Source organism: Corapipo altera, unplaced genomic scaffold (assembly GCF_003945725.1).
Source record: "Corapipo altera isolate COAL_440 unplaced genomic scaffold, ASM394572v1 255, whole genome shotgun sequence".
Lineage (NCBI taxonomy): Eukaryota > Metazoa > Chordata > Aves > Passeriformes > Pipridae > Corapipo > Corapipo altera.
In genome coordinates this window covers 5233-21302 of record NW_020884929.1, presented here as the reverse complement: position 1 = coordinate 21302, position 16070 = coordinate 5233, and the positions used below count along the sequence as shown (strand labels likewise).

At 56.5% G+C, this 16070-nt stretch overlaps 2 protein-coding genes across 2 annotated transcripts in view; one reads left to right on the top strand and one right to left on the bottom strand.

Annotated features, from left to right (window-relative positions):
* Window positions 1-882, top strand: part of BTC (betacellulin) — a 4626-nt gene extending 3744 nt beyond the window's left edge. Inside the window, exons 5-6 of the mRNA XM_027658903.1 lie at window positions 566-673; window positions 775-882. Of these exons, the coding sequence (XP_027514704.1) occupies window positions 566-671 (106 nt within the window). The 3' untranslated portion in view covers window positions 672-673; window positions 775-882. The remainder of the gene's footprint in view (window positions 1-565; window positions 674-774) is intronic.
* A 3021-nt stretch (window positions 883-3903) lies between these two features.
* Window positions 3904-8769, bottom strand: GC (GC, vitamin D binding protein). Its single transcript, XM_027658902.1, has 12 exons — window positions 8640-8769; window positions 7425-7494; window positions 6880-7012; window positions 6573-6784; window positions 6241-6373; window positions 6039-6133; window positions 5641-5770; window positions 5322-5524; window positions 4936-5068; window positions 4725-4822; window positions 4324-4456; window positions 3904-4214 (listed from the first exon to the last, which is right to left on the bottom strand). The coding sequence occupies exons 1-12, from the start codon at window positions 8746-8748 to the stop codon at window positions 4161-4163; spliced, it is 1503 nt and encodes a 500-aa protein (XP_027514703.1). The 5' UTR covers window positions 8749-8769; the 3' UTR covers window positions 3904-4160.
* Between the last annotated feature and the right edge of the window lie 7301 nt (window positions 8770-16070).

The window sequence follows — 16070 nt, the reverse complement described above, 5'->3', positions numbered from 1 at the left end:
AAGGGGAAGGGGAAAGGGAAGGGGAAGGGGAAGGGGAAGGGGAAGGGAAGGGAAGGGAAGGGAAGGGAAGGGAAGGGAAGGGAAGGGAAGGGAAGGGAAGGGAAGGGGGGAAGGGAAAGAGGGAAAGGAAATAAAGAGGGAAAGGAAAGGAAAGAAAGAGGGAAGGGAAACAAAAACGGAAAGGAAAAAGGGAAAAAGAAAAGAGGAAAGGAGGGATGGGAAAGAAAAAGGGAAGGAGGGAAGGAAAATAAGAGAGAAGGGAAAGAGAGAGGGAAGGGAAAGAGGAGAGGGAAGAGGAAGAGGAAGTTCTAGACTGGGAGCTACCCAGTCCTACCCAGCTCCACTGGCTCCTGGCAGGTCGAATTTGGGCTGCCCCAGCCAGGTGGGATATGGCTCTGGGGGTGCAGGGAAGTGCCTGGGACGTTCCTTTGGGGCTGAAAACCGGGTACCATCCCACTTGGAGCCTTTGCAGCACGAAAGCAGAGGAACAGGGAACAGCATGGCTGCCGTGTCTCATTCTGCCTCTTTATTTTTTTTTTTTAAATTATTTTCCCACCCCGAAAAGCCACTGTCGGAGGCAGCGTAGGAAGAGAAAGGCAGAAGAGATGGAGACGCTGAACAAGGACTCACCTTCCCGAAGCGAGGCCGTGCGGGAGACGGGCATCGCATGAAGGTGCACAGGGCCGGGCGGTGACTGAGTCGGTGTGACCGGACCCCCCCCTCCCCCGTAGCGGGGCCGGCGCCGAGACCCCACGGGCTCCGCTTTCTCCGCAGGAGCTCCCGGTACCTGCGGGCGGGTCCCGGGCGGCAGCACCGGCTGGCTCGATGGGCGAAGGCTAAAACCGCACGGGCGGCTCGAATAAAAGGGGTGTCGGAAAGGTGTCCGCGTGTCGCCGGTGTCCTTGACGGGCGGCGGGGCCGAGGCCGGCGCGGGGCTGCGCTGCCGCACCGTGTCCGCCAGACGGCGACACTGCGCCGGGCGGGGCGGGCGCGGAGCTGCTGCTCCGGGTGCGGGACGAGCTCCGGGCAGGGGGGGGGACAGAACGTACTGTCCCATCACGGTCCCGGTCCTGGCTCTGTCGGGCTCGGGGTGCTGTTCTGGGCGGCCCAGGAGCCGTGCTGGAGCTGCTCCCGGTGCTGCCGCTGCTCCCGGTGCCGTCGCAGCCGCGTCTCCCCGCAGGGACCGGGCCGAGTTCAGCGTCCCCGGAGTGCTCCGGGCCGGGGGCTCCCGGTTCCCTGGGGCTCCTGCCGAGCGGCTCCCGGTCCCACAGCAGCCCAGGATGGCCCCGGCATCCCGGGGAGTTACTGGCCGAGGGAAACCGGGAAAAAGTGGGGGAAAACAGGTGAGAGCCGGGATAACCGGGGCCGTTCGGTCCCATCTCCCCACGTCGCGGGCTCTGGTGCCTGGCTACGATTGGGACCGTGCCCAGGCAGCCACAGGTGATGGTTTGTTTCCCTCCCCTCGGTGTGGGACCCCCCCCGTGCGTCCCCGTGACTCTCCCAGTGGGTTTCAGCACTGACTCTCTGGGGTCCCCTCCTGGGGGGCAGCGGTGACATCTCAGTCAGTGGGGCTGGGGGTCCCTGTTATCTCCCACCCTGGACTGGGGTCATGGGGACCTGGCAGAGCTGAGGGTCCTTGGCAGTTCCCAATTCCCACCACGGGATCATCTCCCTTGTGAGCCGTGACCTGGTGACTGGCCATGAGGGCTCCACCCGCGCTGTGTCTCCCACCCAGCACTGGGAGACTGGGAACCAGCAGGGCTGGGGGTCTCCCAGTGGAACTGGTAACCCCTCCTGCCACCAGGCTCCGTTCTGCCAGCAGGGGCCTCTGCCCAGGTCTCTCCCAGAGCAGCTGCCAGCAGGACAGACCTCTCCAGCCTGGCCCTGGCTCTGACAAAGATGGGGAAAAGTTCGATCTGGTGAGTGTGGGAGCTACTACTGGGGGAACTGGTTTGCACTGGGGTTCAGCCCTTCATCACTGCCCAGCATCATCCTTGTAGGCATATGCCCAGGGGCCAGAGCTGGCACTTTTTAGGTGAAGTTTTGGGGGCCTGGGGGTGACTCTCTGGGGCTGTGCAAACCCCTCCTGTAACTGAAAACTTCCTTTTTCAGCTCAAATCGTGCCATGGGATTCCTGCAGCCCCAGGCAGTGACACCTGCCTGGCTGGACACAGGGAGTGGTGACCACCCCGGTGGTGCCAGTCCCTCTGGAGGTGTTGGTGGCTCGAACAATGCCAAATGGCTGTGCCAAAGTGTGGGGAAGGCTCATCCCAGCGCCCAGTCAAGGAGCACGGCCCTGAGGTGCAAAGGGACATTGTTTTGGGCACCTACTTCACCAGGTTCCAGGATTTTCCCCTGGGGAAACGGATTATGGGTTCCACAAAGCTGCTGGAAGCCCTGGCTCTGAGCTGAGTGGCACCAGCATCACCTTGGAGCTGGTTCCCCCCCCCTAAAAATGGCTGTTTATCTCCAGGCTCTGCTGGGCCTGGCTATGGGGCTTCCAGCTGTGAGGAATACACTCGCTGCTCCTTTTGGGAATGTGCTGTACGCAGTCCAGAAGACAAATAAAATTAAAAGGAGGTAGAGTCTGTTTCCTGTCTGGTTTTTGGGGGGTTGATGTTGATGGCTGGGGTGCTGCTGGCCCTAATGAGCTGGGAAAAGCAGGCACTGGGAAAGCAAGCAGGCCTGCAAGTCTCAGTGGTGGATAAAACTACTACTTTCAATCTTTTTTTTTAATGCTTTTGTGGGGCACTGACCAGGTAAATGTTGGAGCCATTTTATTCAGCGCTGGGTTTTCAGTGCCTCAAGTAATTCCTTTTACCATGGCAGCCCTGCATTCCCTGGTTGGAAGATTGTAGGGATGCTGCTCCCACCCTGGAATTCCTGCATTGCTGCTAAATTCCTGCTGTACCCTGACATTTTGGTGGGGAGCAGAGAAACTGGATGGGAAGAGTGGCACTGAGCAACAAGGAGGGAGATTAAAAAAAGAAAACCAAAACAAAATCAGGGATTTTGCTGCTTCCTTCGCATCTTTGGGAATGGGTTAGAGAGCTGGTGGGATAAAAATACAGGTGCTGATAAAAATACAGGAGGAAGGAGATTTGGTAAACAAAATTAATATAAAAAACAAATAGAAAGTCCCACTGCAACTGAGAGTGGAAAAGCCAAGTGATTTATGCCCAGGCTGGCAAGGGCTGGAGGGAATCCCTCGGGAATCAATGCTGGCTGGCATCAGCCGGGAGCAGCCCAGGCTTTCCCAGGAGCCTGCTGGTTTTACTAAGAGAGTTGTTGTGGTTTGTGTTGTTTTGTTTTGAATGGCAGTTGGGTATTTTTGGGTGGTTTTCTGCCCCATAAGCAGTGATGGTGTCACGTGCAGAGGTGCCCTTGGCTGGCTTAAGGGCATTTCTCCAGCTTTTCTTGGAATCCCAGGAGGTCACTGTAATTGAGGCAGTCCTTGCTGTGTGCATCCTGAATTTGAAGGATGCAAACTGAGGCTGGAAGGGAGTGGAAGCTCTGGGTGGTCACTAACACCTTGTGACAGAGATTAAAATGCTTCAATGGGAGCAGAAGGATGTGAAATGGAATCTCATCCACACTGATGTACCAGGGGAGGCAGGAGGATTTGACAACTGTATGAATGACATGTGGGTCACTCACCCAACAGAACAGGATAAACCTCAACTTATTAACTGGAAAGAAACAGAATATTATTATCAATAGAAATGTGAATGATTGGAAATTAATATTTTGAAATGAGTGGTTTTGCTGGTTTTGCCTAATTTGTTAGAGCATTAGCTCCCAGGATTAGAGCTGGGACCTCTTCCTGCCTGCAGAAATGGGTGCAGCCGTCCCCATTCCCAGCCCTTCCTACCGCCCCGGGGGTGCAGAAAGCCTTTCCAGAGGTGGCGAGGGGACTGTTTTCATCTTTATTTTGGCTGCAGGAATACAAGGGTGATGTTGCTGGTGGGTGAGTAGGGAACGGTGGGCTTGGTGGCACCTTCTGTCTGCCGGGCATCCTCCAGCCCAGCTCCCTTCCGCGGTGCCACATTCCCGCATGTCCACAGAGCTTTGCCTCGCGATCCCGCCCCATCCATGAGTGCCTGGAGAAGCGATCCCTGCCGTCGGCATCGGACGCCCACCAGCTGCTCCCTCGGGGGCCCCTATCCCAGGAGGCAGGACTCCTGCTTGCACACGTCTCCCAGCTCCGAGCTCACCTGGAAAAAAGGGGAAGAGCAGAGGGGCAGCCCGGAGTTTGGAGTCTGGCACCGCCCCGGCTGTAGAGTTTGGCACCGCCCCGGCTGTAGGGAGAGTCCTTGGCTGTACCTTGGAAGCACAAAGGAGCGGAGGCGCGTCCGGGGTGCAGCAGGTGGAGGCGAAGGAGACTCGCTGCTCCAACATCTGCTCCAGCAGCTCCGCGCTGGCCTCGGGAAACGTCTGTGTCAGGCTCTCCCGCAGCCTGCAGCACAGGGGACCGGGTGTTGGTGGGAATCCGGCAGCATTCCATACCCATACAGCATTTGGGGAGGGGGGATGCACCCGTGGATGGCGGGGGGGGCGGGGGGGGGGGAGGGGCGTTGTGTTTTTTGCTTCCCCCTTTTTTGCTGCTATTTAGGCTCAAACCCACCGGCTCCGTTTGTGCGTCCTAAACGTCTCGGACGAATTTTGCTTGCATCCCCCGATGCAGGTGGGTTTTTTGGGGGAGGGGAGGTGCAGAAAAGGCTTACTTCTTCTTGAAGTCAAGGAAATAGAGCTCGTTGTACTGCCCGCAGAGCTGGCTGGCCCTTTCCAGGACGGGGGGCAGCTCTGCTCCCATCTGCTGGCGCTGCGGGCACAGGGTGGGTGTCACCAGGCTGGGAAAAGCCCCTGCAGGGATCTGGAGGGGTGCAGGGATGAGGGGGAGCAAGGGGAGCACCCAGAGACCCCTCCACCACTCACTTTGCTGTCCAGGCAGGCAGAGGGGTCCTTGGCTGAGCAGCATTCCTCCCGGATTTTCTCCGAGGCATCATAGAGCTTGGCAAGGACGGCGTCAGGGAGGCTGGGGTGCCTCCGTGCCAGCTCAAACAGGGACCTGGAACGAGGGACCACGTGGGTTTTTATTATGGGTGCTGCTCAGAAGGGGATAGGGGCTGCTTTTGGCACCTTTGTGCAGCCCCTGGGGGTGGTGCCTCTGAGGGAATTGAGGATTAACCCCACAATTACCAAACCGTATAACCAAGGGGAGAAGGAAGGCTCAAGAAACGGTTGGACTCAATGACCTTAGGGGCCTTGTCCAACCTAAATGGTTTTACTCACTCCATGATTGTAACCTGGGTAGCACTTGCCTGGTGGCCTGGAGAGCCCCCTCCTTGCCACACAGCTCCTTGTTGGTTGGCTCCCGTGCCTCTGGGAGTTTGGGAGCGGGCGCGGGGGGCAAGGCCCGGATGCAGAAATAGTTTTCCATCAGGTTTTTCCCCCTGCAGCAGTCGGCAAAGCGTCCGTCCTGGGCCGACAGCGTGGCGCAGGCTTTGGCCGTGTGCTCAGAGAGCTGCAGAGAGGGGAGCACAGGGTGTGTGGATCCCCTGCCATGATGGGGTGTGTCCTCTGGGCCCCTCCTGGGACTCGGGAAGTGGTTTTGGGGTGGGCTCCGGGCTCCCCCCCTACCTTCTTCTGCATGCAGTCCTCAGCCACCGAGTCGCAGCACTGGGAAAACACCTCGGCAGCGCCCTCGGCCAGGGGGAAAAGGTCCTCGAAGGAAGCAGCGGGCACCTTCTGAGCCAGCGAGGCCAGGTAGCTGGGGGGCACAGGGTGTGTGGGGCGGCTCAGGGGGCTTGGATCCCCCTTCCAGGTAACACTTCTGAGCAGGGGTGTGGGAGGGACGTGATGGGGAGCACAGGGCTCACTCTGTGCCTGTGCTGTGCGTGGAGCATCCTCAGGGATTTACATAGGAGTTAAAGCTTGTCTTTGTGAATGCTGCCCGCAAACGGGATCTGCAGCGGGAAATGGGAACACAGTCCCAGCCCAGCACTTTTTCCTGAAGGGAAAGGCCATTTTCCCCATACCTGAAGGTGACTTTGTCCTTCCCGTACGCCGAGAAGCGGGAGCAAGCCCGGTTTGATGTCAAGGTGAGGAGGGAGAGGGTTTTTCTTTGCAGTTTCTGCCACAAAAAGAAGAGGGATATGTCCTCCTCTTCCCAGGCCATCAGCAGAGGGTCCACCTGGCTTCCCAGGAAGCAAGGATGGGGACAAGTCCGAGAGGTCTCACCTCCTTCAGGAAGCAGGCGATGGGTGCAGGGGAGATGCAGCAGGTGGAGACCATGGAGAGGAAGGTCCTGGTGGAGCCCAGGAGCACAGGCAGAGGTGCCTGGCTGTAGCTGCTGGCGTACTCGTACAGATACCTGCGGCAGGGGCGGGATGAGGAGACCTGGCACACCGGGATCGGGAGATTGGGAGCAGGACATGCAGGGTTTGGAGGTGTTATGGTTCTCCAGGGATGGGAGCCCTCTCCAGGTACCACCCCGAGCTGCTGGATCATGGCACCAGCCGGTGCCAACACCCACCTGGGCTCAACCGGGCGCCTTCCCCGCCCGGGCTTACCTGTCTGCAAATTCCCGGGGGTCCTTCCTGAAGGCCTGGCAGAGCTCCTGGTCCGAGGGCTGGAGGTAGCGGGGCAGCGGCTGGGGCGGGTGCCTCAGGGCCGCCAGGCACAGCTTGCGCTCCAGCCCCTCGTGGGTGCAGCACTCGGCCGTGCCGGGATGCGCCGGGAACGGCGAGTCTGCGCTGCAGGACTTGACCGACAGGGCCGAGGACTGCGGGAGGGACGAGGGGTTATGGCCACACATCATCTAGCATATCATCCCAGCCCTGGTTTGGGGTCCATCACCCACTTTTGGCGATGCCTCACCCCGGCATCGTAGCAGGAGGGGTCTGCGCCGTCGGCACAGCAGGTCTCAGCCAGGGACACGATTTCCCGGACGAGGTGGCCGATCTCCTCGAAGGTGCCGTTGGAGTATTTCTGGCTGTTGGCGATGATGGTCCTGGGAGAAGGGAGCAAGGGCAAGGTGAGCCGGTGGCAGGTTCCTCCCTCTGGAAGCAAAACTCGTGTCGCAGCGTCGTTCTGCCCAAACAGGGTTTAACACCGTCTGCTGCGGCGCTGCGAGAAATAGCAGTGTATTCCTTGGAAAACAGCCAGGAAAGAACTGGAACGGGTTCCAGGCTGGAGGTTGACCCTTGCAGGGGATTATGTGTCAGCTCTGTTAGAATTCCTAGTTATTTAGGCACCTAATTGGCTTTGAGGAGCTCAGAAATGAAGTAAACTCTTCTGCTAAGGGCAATGGCCTGTTTGCAGGCAGTGAATCCAGCTTCCAAGGTTATTTTTATTTAATGGTTTTTGTTCTTGGCTCAGGTGCTGACTGTCCTGGCAGAGCACCGACAGCAGGAGTTACCTACAGGGTTCGGAAGTTCTCCTTCCCCAGCATCCTGTACTCCTGGCAGACTTTCTCCCGGACATAAGCTTTACCTGTAAGTGCAGGAAAAGGGGGAATTGTGAGCAGGGAGCAAGGGATGCTCCGCTATCTGTGGAACATAGTGCTTTATTCTCTTGAGGACTGTTTATTTTGTCCCTCTGTTGCTTCTTTTCCCAAGTAGGATTTGGTAGTCCCTCGGGAGATATTGGCACAGCCAGTCAGGGAGAAGCACCCCTGGTATCCAGGCTGCTGCTTTGGCTGTGCAGCCGAGGAAAAGGGCAGGGAGAAAATCCTCCCTGGAACTAGGGGAGGTAAAACAGGTAAAACATATGGCCATTTTTGAGTTTGGAATGTGTGGGGTTGGTTTTCTTGGCAGGGTTTGGAAACCATAAGGGGAGGGGAGGGGTGAGCCAGCTGGAGCCAGCCCCACAGAGCAGCCCGCAGTGAAGTCATCCCAGCAGTGCTCTCATCCCTGGAAAAACCCAATCGATCTGTGCTACAGACCCACGGGTCAGACTTTGGCACCAGCAGGGTAAACACTGATACCAGCGTTTCCTGGGATTACAGTGCGGAGCAGGGTGACCCCCACAAAACCCAGGGGTCACGACAGCGAGGGTCACATCGCTCCGGTGGGAAGGGCAGGGAAGGGTGAGGGGGAGTTTGCCAGAAAGGGGAAGCTGTGGAAAAGGTAGGTCCCTTTCCTCACAGCAACAGCGTCTGTTGGTCCTGACTCGTTGCATTTCTGTTCACTTCCATGAAGCCGTGTGAGAGAAGTAAGTTTTAGGGTTTTTTTTGGCAAACAAAAATACAACAGATTCCCTGCGGAGCTGAGAAGGGAGCAAAGGACAGCACAGAGCATCGTTTTGATTGAGGGGTGAATTTTACAGGGAAATGCTGCTTGTGAATGGGGGTCAGGAAATCCCATTTTCCCTTGGAAAGGGAAGGAGCTGATCTCTGTGGCTCTGTCTGCTCCTCCTCCCACCCCAGCCCAGCCTCTCCCCCTCCGGTCTCCTCCAGCACCACCCCAAAGGGGCATCCTAGGTACCAAACCATCACCCCAGTGCTTCCCTTTCCTCTCTGATCCTGCACAGTGGTTTGGGAATGGGCTGGGGAGAGGGGAGGCCATCAAAAACCACCAGAACTGAGGACCTCGGCCCCATACCCCTCATCCCAGGGGACAGCAAACCCCAGTCCTTACCTCGGTGTATTGCGCGTGCGGTGGCCAAGAGCAGCAGCAGGGCCAGAGCTGCCCTCATGTTGGAGCTGGCTTCCCTCCTCCTGCCGGGAAGAGGCACTGGGAATCCCATCCCAGAGTTTATATGGATACAGTGTCAACAGCCAGGAGAATGATTAATCCCAGAGGGCGAGCATCCTTGGCCTGCCTGCCGGGGTCTGGGTGCAGCGCCTCTGAAATCCAGCAGGTTTTAATCATTAACTCGGGAAAACAGGGATGTGTGGCTATGGGACATCGGTATCCATGATGGACGGTGGGCACAACAGCAAGAGGGGTTGTGCCAGGGAAAGCACTGCATGAATCCCATTATGTGTGGTCAGGATCATTTATTGAGGAAGGAGCTGCACTTTTTTTGGATGCCAGCACACCAAAAATACCCAGGGCGGGGACAGCAGCTCTGTGAGGTGGTGGTGGCCTGATGGGTGCCCTGCTCTGCCACGACCGTGTGGCACCGGTGCTGGGCCAGGGTGACTCCCACCTGGAATGACTGATGTCTGGGTGTCACACCCATGTGTGTCTGAGGGTTTTTGGGAGAGCCTGGGGCCGGCACCAGGAGGGGCAATAGGTGCTGTATGTGGCACTGGAGGACTGGGAGAACTGGTGGAGTGCTGGGATGAGAGCAGCCAGCCCTCCACCCCAGTGCTGGGCCATATCTCCAGATCTCCTTCCATGTGGGGAGCATCGAGGAACACCCTCCCTCGCCCCAACTGGCAGCATCCAATGCTGCTGGGAAATGTCAGCTGTTATCCTGGGAAGCTCAGCTCTGGAGTGTGCCTCAGTCAGGTGTGCACATCAGGTTCCATTCCTGCCCCTGCTGCTCCTGGGTTGGGGTCTCCAGCTTGGGTCATGCAGCCTCATCCCAAACTTCTGCTGGGAGTGTTGTAGAGCTCTGTGGGGTCTCCTTAGAGCGAAGCTTTCCCTTTGTCCCTTGAAAAATGAAAATACAAGATGTTGTCATCTTCTAGGATCCAAAGCCAAGCCTGGGAAGAGGAGAAGATGCAGCTGAAATGATCTTCACCAGTCCTGCCTGGGGAACTGATGAAAGGGAAGCAAATACAGAGGTATGGAGGGATGGAAACCCAGTCGTTTTGTGGGCCCCGGGCCCCAAATCTGCTCAGCCTCCCCTCGAGGGAGTGCACTGTGCACTCCCCTCAAGACCAGTTGGACCCCCTCAGACCAGATCCTTGGGCTGAAGGCAGAGGTGGTTTTAAAGGCAGAACCCCTGGTTTATCCCCCTCCCCCCAGATATGGAGTTTTAATTGATGGTGGTGAAAATCTGCTCCAGATGCTGCACGTGTCTGCAGAGGGAAGGAGAACTGGGATCAAAGACCAGGAAAACTACAGTTTCTCCAGCAACGAGCTGTCACGGAGGCGCGTGTATTTGTGCAGCTGGCTCCCAGCGCCCAGCACTGATGGCGAGCTGCAGCCTGGCACCGAATCCTGCCAACGCAGGAGATGACAGTGTCCTGTTCTCGCTGCTTTATGGCCGAAAGGAGAAAATAAATAATTACAAACTCGGCGAGCCGTGGAACGGGCCCTGCAGTACCGGCAGTGTCCGCCAGACGGCGCCAGGCGGGGCGGGGGCGCGGGCGGCGCTGCGGGTCCGGGGGTTCCCGGGGGGATCTCGGAGGGATCCCGGGGCCGTCTGGGACAGCGCTGTGGGGAGTCGCCCTGAACTGTGCACCTGAACCACAGCGGAGAGTTTGACAGTGCGGACAAACCGCCGGAGAGGAGCCGTGACCCAGCATCGCTTCCTAGTGCAGGTGTAGCGGGAGAATCCAAGCCAGGCACCCACTCCATGGAAAGAAAGGCAACAGGGGCTGCCGTGACGTTGTGCCTGTTCCGCAGAGAAATGACTGGGAAATTTCTATAAGCGGAGTTTATTATTTTTGTTGTGACCATGACAGCGATAGCACCGGAGTCCTTCTGAGGGGAAGGGGTTTAGGCAGTGGAAGTTTTGTAATCACAGGCATCTGTTGGTCAGGGGATGTGTTTGGAGCAGTGTTCCCGAGCCGTGGGGTGCCCAGCACAAAGTCAGTGGCCCGGCCAGAGGTTGGGCAGTATCTGGTCTGTAATGCTCTGTGTTGGCACTGCTGTGTTAGAACTGTGCCACGAGCCAGGCTGGCTTTGACACAACGAGGAAAACAACCTTGGCTTCGGGAGTAAAGACCAGGCACCCTGTCTGTTCTCAGCAAAGGTGGAGAAGAGGCTGACTCCATTCTTTGGGGCACTTGAACTCTGAATTGAGGAGCACTCGGCGAGGGAAAACTATGCTCGGGAGCTATTATTTCAGTCAGCATCTGACTAAAGGCTCCCCCAAAGAGACTGATGTGGTGTCATCCACTCAAAAGCAGCGTACAGATTTTAGGACTTATTAGCCAGGAGTTTGAAGTCCTCAGAAGCTCAGTGACGACAGAACAGTGTCACTGCCTTTATCAGCTCATCTCTGAATTCGTCACGTCGCAAGTAGGTGTGCAGAAAGCAAGATCTCCCAGGGACGGGAACTGCGGTCCCATCGCGCCCCGAGGGCTGTCCCTGCAGTGCCGGGCGGGTTTCGCCAGACGGCGCCACCGAGCCCGTTGGTGCCGCAGCCCCGCCCCGCTCCCCCCGCCCCGCAGGTGCCGCGCAGGGACCGCCCCGGCCCCGCCCCGCCCGGCCCCGCCCCGCAGCCCTTTTACCGAGCGCCGGGGGGGGCCCGGGGGATGCTTTGGTGTGTGCGGGTCGGGAGGAGCCGGTGAGTGCCGGGGCTGTGCGGGGAGGGGCCGTGTCCGTGCCCGGCAGGGCCGTGTGTGCGCAGAGACCTTCGGGCCCCCGCGGGACGGACGGTGCGGAGCTCGGCCCGGGGTCGGCCCGGGCTGTCCCGGCTGCGGCTCCGGCCGGGGGGGCTCGAGCGGCCGCCCCCGGGCCGTGCCGGGAGCTCGGCTGTGCCCGGGCCGGGGCCTCTCCCGGAGGGATGTGCGGCACGGCGGGGAAAGCGCCTGGTCTCCCTTAGTTTCTTGGGGCTCTATTAATGGTTTTGCTCGCTCTGTGTAAGTTTCCAGCCTGGCTCGTGGTTTCCCCTGGTGCTGGGGAGTGGAGGCGAGTTGTGCTTCCTGCTGGGAGAGAGAACGGCCTTGGGAAGCTGCTCCATGACCCACAGCTGTGCCGAACCCGGGAGTTGGTCCAGGTAAGAGCAGGGCTTGTACTGCCAGTGAGGAGCTGGGTTTGCTGCTGGCAGATAGAATATGCCCGTGCCTTTAAATGCAAGGACAGGCAGAAGCTGGGAGGGACCCTGAGCAGGTTTGGTGGCACGACAGCAGTTTGAAAAGACCTTGACTGTGGGAGAAGTGTCCAGGAAAAATGATTGCTTTTTAGCAGGGAGGCAGTTTGCAAGGACGGGGGGTTGCTGTGCTCTCTGGCAAAAATAGTCCCCTTGGTGTCCCCAGGGTGAGGAAATGTTGGCCACGTGTGGGCTGGAGCAAAGGTGTGTGGGTGCCTGTGTGTGACACCCATGGGTGTGCAGGAAGGGGGTTCTGGTGCCATTGGAGCTGCCAGGGAGCCAAAAAGGGCACAGTTGTTTGAAAAAGGTGAAAGCTCTGTTGGCCTCTGTTGACACCAGCACCAAAGGAGATGCAAATTTTCCCCCTCTTGGTTGCAGACTTCACAAAGCTCCCAGGAAAGGAAGTTTTAAGATTGCAACTCACCTTTATGCTAAAGGTTTCCTTGCTCCCTCAGCAGGATGTCGAGTGCCACCGTGTCCCTGAGGTCACCCTTTCTGCTGTTGGGAGAGCACAAGGTGGATGGAGAGGATCCCCAGGCATCTGCAGGCACAAGGGACTCGTACAACTGTGATTTTCCTCCAGCTTTCATAAGGTGGACTTTGAGGGTACCATGGGTAATGTACCAGCTCTCCTGCTGGATATTTTTGTCTTCTGCTATATTTGAACACAAAGGTCTGTTCTGGAGTATGTTACACTTGTGCAAAGCTCCTTCTCTCTGTTTACTTTCTGTTCTGGAAAGCACAGTCTGGGGTTCCTGGGCACTTCTATTAGGTGATACCATAAAAATAATATTGTACTAAAAGGGGAAAGTAACTGTCTGTTTGAGGTCAGATGTCCCTGATAAAAGCTTTGTGTTTTCACTCAGTGAGCTTTTAAAATATCTTAGAGTGTGTAGGAATGCCTGGCTTCTAAAACTCACCAGCTGAGTCTTAGAGGTTTCTTTGAAGAGCTGTTTTCAGGCAGCAGAATTGGCCCCCAGGAGGGACTCTGTGCCTGCTCTCCCGTGGCTCCAAGGGATCTCTGGGCCTTCACGCCGGCACCGAGATTTTCTCGGGAAGGGCCTCAGATCCCCGGACCAGTCTGGGACACAGGCAAGATCCCCCTGCCTCTAGAAATGAGGCCTTCTTGTGGCTTCCTCCCCGTCCACGTTGGTGGGTTCCCAAGAAGGCCTCTTGAAATGCCTTTTGGGCTGTGCATTGAAGCCTTGGGAGCAAATTGGGCCCCCTGGAGGGACAGTGCTGTTGGTGCCCCCCGGGCTGGGGCACCCCGAGGACTCCAGCGCGCACCGAAAGGATTATTCGGGGAGATCCTCGGGGTGCCCGGCCCTGGGGAGCTCAAAGCAAGGTTCCTGCAATGGGTTCAGGCATTGCTGAGAGTATCCCAGGGGTACCTGTCCCTGCTAGACATGGAGCTCTCTAATGGGCTGTAATTGGGTGATAAAAGTGGTGCTCCAACTGCCAAAGCAGTGTGGGATTGGGATTAAGAAATGAGCAGTGATGGTACAATTGGCTGTTTTCTCTTGAATGTAATGGTAAGAGCTGCAGGAGTGCAAGGTATGTGTTCCAGTCCCCAGCATTTGGTTTGCACATGTCCTGGTCACACACAGGTCCAGCTTCCTCAGTCCTTAACCCGATAGAGTGAGAATTAAGGACTGGCAGTGTTAAGGTGATTGGTGTGACAGGGGTTAAACTGGGAAAACACTGGGTCATTGCTCAGTTTGCCTCTTTGCCAAACTCACCCAAACCTCTGCTAGGAAGAGATGGACTGGAAAAGTTGAGGCAGAAATGAAATGGAAAAATGGAGATATTGACACTGTAATTGCTAAAACTAAATATGTCCAAGCAGCAGCTCTTGTTGTGCAGGGAATAACTCCTGTCAGCAGCAAGGTCCCAACTGAAGTGGCAGCTGCAGTTGTTCCTGTGGTGTGGGCCAGTGGACTTCCAGGAGAGTGGAAGAGGGCAGAACCTGTAGGTATTACCCCTAATGTGGGATCTATATGGATAAGGCAAAGCCAGTATCCTTTAAAATCAGAATACCAGCGTGGATTGGTTGCAGTAACAGCTAAATTTGCTCCTCCTGGTTTCCTTCTAGAATTTGAATGCAAGAACCTGCCGAGAAACCACTGGCCAAGATGATTGATTAGTGCAGGACCTGAGAGAACCACTTTGAATGACAATCTCGAGCAGTTTCCAGTATTGGATTGAAAAGATGGCCTTTGCTGCATCTCTTTGAGCAAGGAAAGCCAAGAAACCTTTGCCTTTGAGTGAGAAAATCTGGAAAGCAGGAAGGAAGAAAAGAAGCCCCCTGACTCCTCCCTGAGCCCCAGACAGCCCATGAACTGCCTTCCTGGGAATGGTAGGACCGGGTGGACTCTGGATTGCTCCCTCTGGATGTGTGGTAAGACTGTTATGCCAGCTTTTCAGAACAGCCTGTAAGAATTTGCTGCCTTGGCTTGATGGTGCAGCATTGAAGCAGCTGAAGCATTCCCTGAGGAGAGCTCTGGGTCTGCCAGATGTCTCAGAACTGTTGGAAGCATCTTTGGTGGGGAGGGCAAAGAAAGGACAAGGTGTGCAGTGACCCCCTCTGAGAAGGGACTTGCAGTTAATGGCATCCCTGCAAGTGACCTTTGTGGGCTGTTCCCCCTGTAGGGCAGGTGATAGTCCCAGCTACAGTGATGGGAAAAATGGTTAAAAGGAAGTCCCAAGAGCTGGAAATCCTCCTGGAGGCTCTTGACCAACAGAGTTTGCTGAGTTGCCCCTGCAAGAAGGATAGTGATAGCTTTTGAGTGCTGGTAGATCCTTTTAATAGATAGCCTTGAGTGTGTCCTTGTTGCACCAGTAGGCCTTGTCCAACTCCCCATCTTCCAGGAGATATACCTATTAAAGGGAAAAATGATCCTTTTCATACTCCTTTGTTGTCTTGAGGCTCTCCCCTGCAGGAACTCCAGGAACTCCTGGTGCCGCCTGGGCCGATGGATTGGACGCCCCAGCCCCTCCGTTCCTGCCCAGCCACTGGGGCCATGTCAAGTGGTGGCACTGCCAGCCCCTGCAGGTGAAGTGGGAAGGGCCTTTCCAGGTCTTGTGGGTCACATTTATGGCAGCTAAAGTTGTAGAAAAAGGACCTGGTGTCTCTTCTCCTTGAGTTCAGAAAGCTCCTTTTGATTGGTGAGCAGAACCAAGCGGATCCTTCAGAGTTCCCATCCATGTTTGTGTCTCAGCCTGTGTTATGATTCAGGGCTGTAGCTGTTGTTGTCACTGAGGAGTCAAACTCTGCTTTAAATAATGAGACACTGGTCAGATGGCCCAGTGTCAGGAAAAAGGGGGGACTGATATCTGAGTGTTGAGATGTAACAAGAGCTGATCCTTTTTGCAGTGGGATGTAGCCTGGAAACTGCACAGAGCTGAGCCAAGGGATTTAAAGGGACCAAGCAAGGGAGGTGAAGAAAGAAGAAGGGAAGTGAGGCAGCAGCTAAGCAGCACCAAGTTCCTGTGTCAGCAGGTGAGTTGTGTTGAGGTTCCTCAGGCAGGCACTGAGGACTGTGAGGGCTCCAGACAGAGCAGATCTGGGAAGGCCCTCGGTGAAGCCCCTTGGAAACCTTCTAAGGGTAGGTGTATATGGTAATAGTGTAGGAAAATGTCCTGAGTATGGAACAGGAATGCAGGGAATGAAAATGAATCCTCCTGTAATACTGTCCCTTCCCATCAGCTGCAGTGGAGATACCTCCGTGTGCCCTTGGGGAGCGGATTGCCAGGACCCCCGGCGGGCTGGGATCATGGCAGGGTGTTGTAAGCAAGGAATGCCTGGCTTCTAAAACTCACCAGCTGAGTCTTAGAGGTTTCTTTGAAGAGCTGTTTTCAGGCAGCAGAATTGGCCCCCAGGAGGGACTCTGTGCCTGCTCTCCCGTGGCTCCAAGGGATCTCTGGGCCTTCACGCCGGCACCGAGATTTTTTCGGGAAGGGCCTCAGATCCCCGGACCAGTCTGGGACACAGGCAAGATCCCCCTGCCTTTAGAAATGAGACCTTCTTGTGGCTTCCTTCCTGTTCATGTTGGTGGGTTCCAAAGAAGGCCTCTTGAAATGCCTTTTGGGCTGTGCATTGAAGCCTTGGGAGCAAATTGGGCCCCCTGGAGGGACAG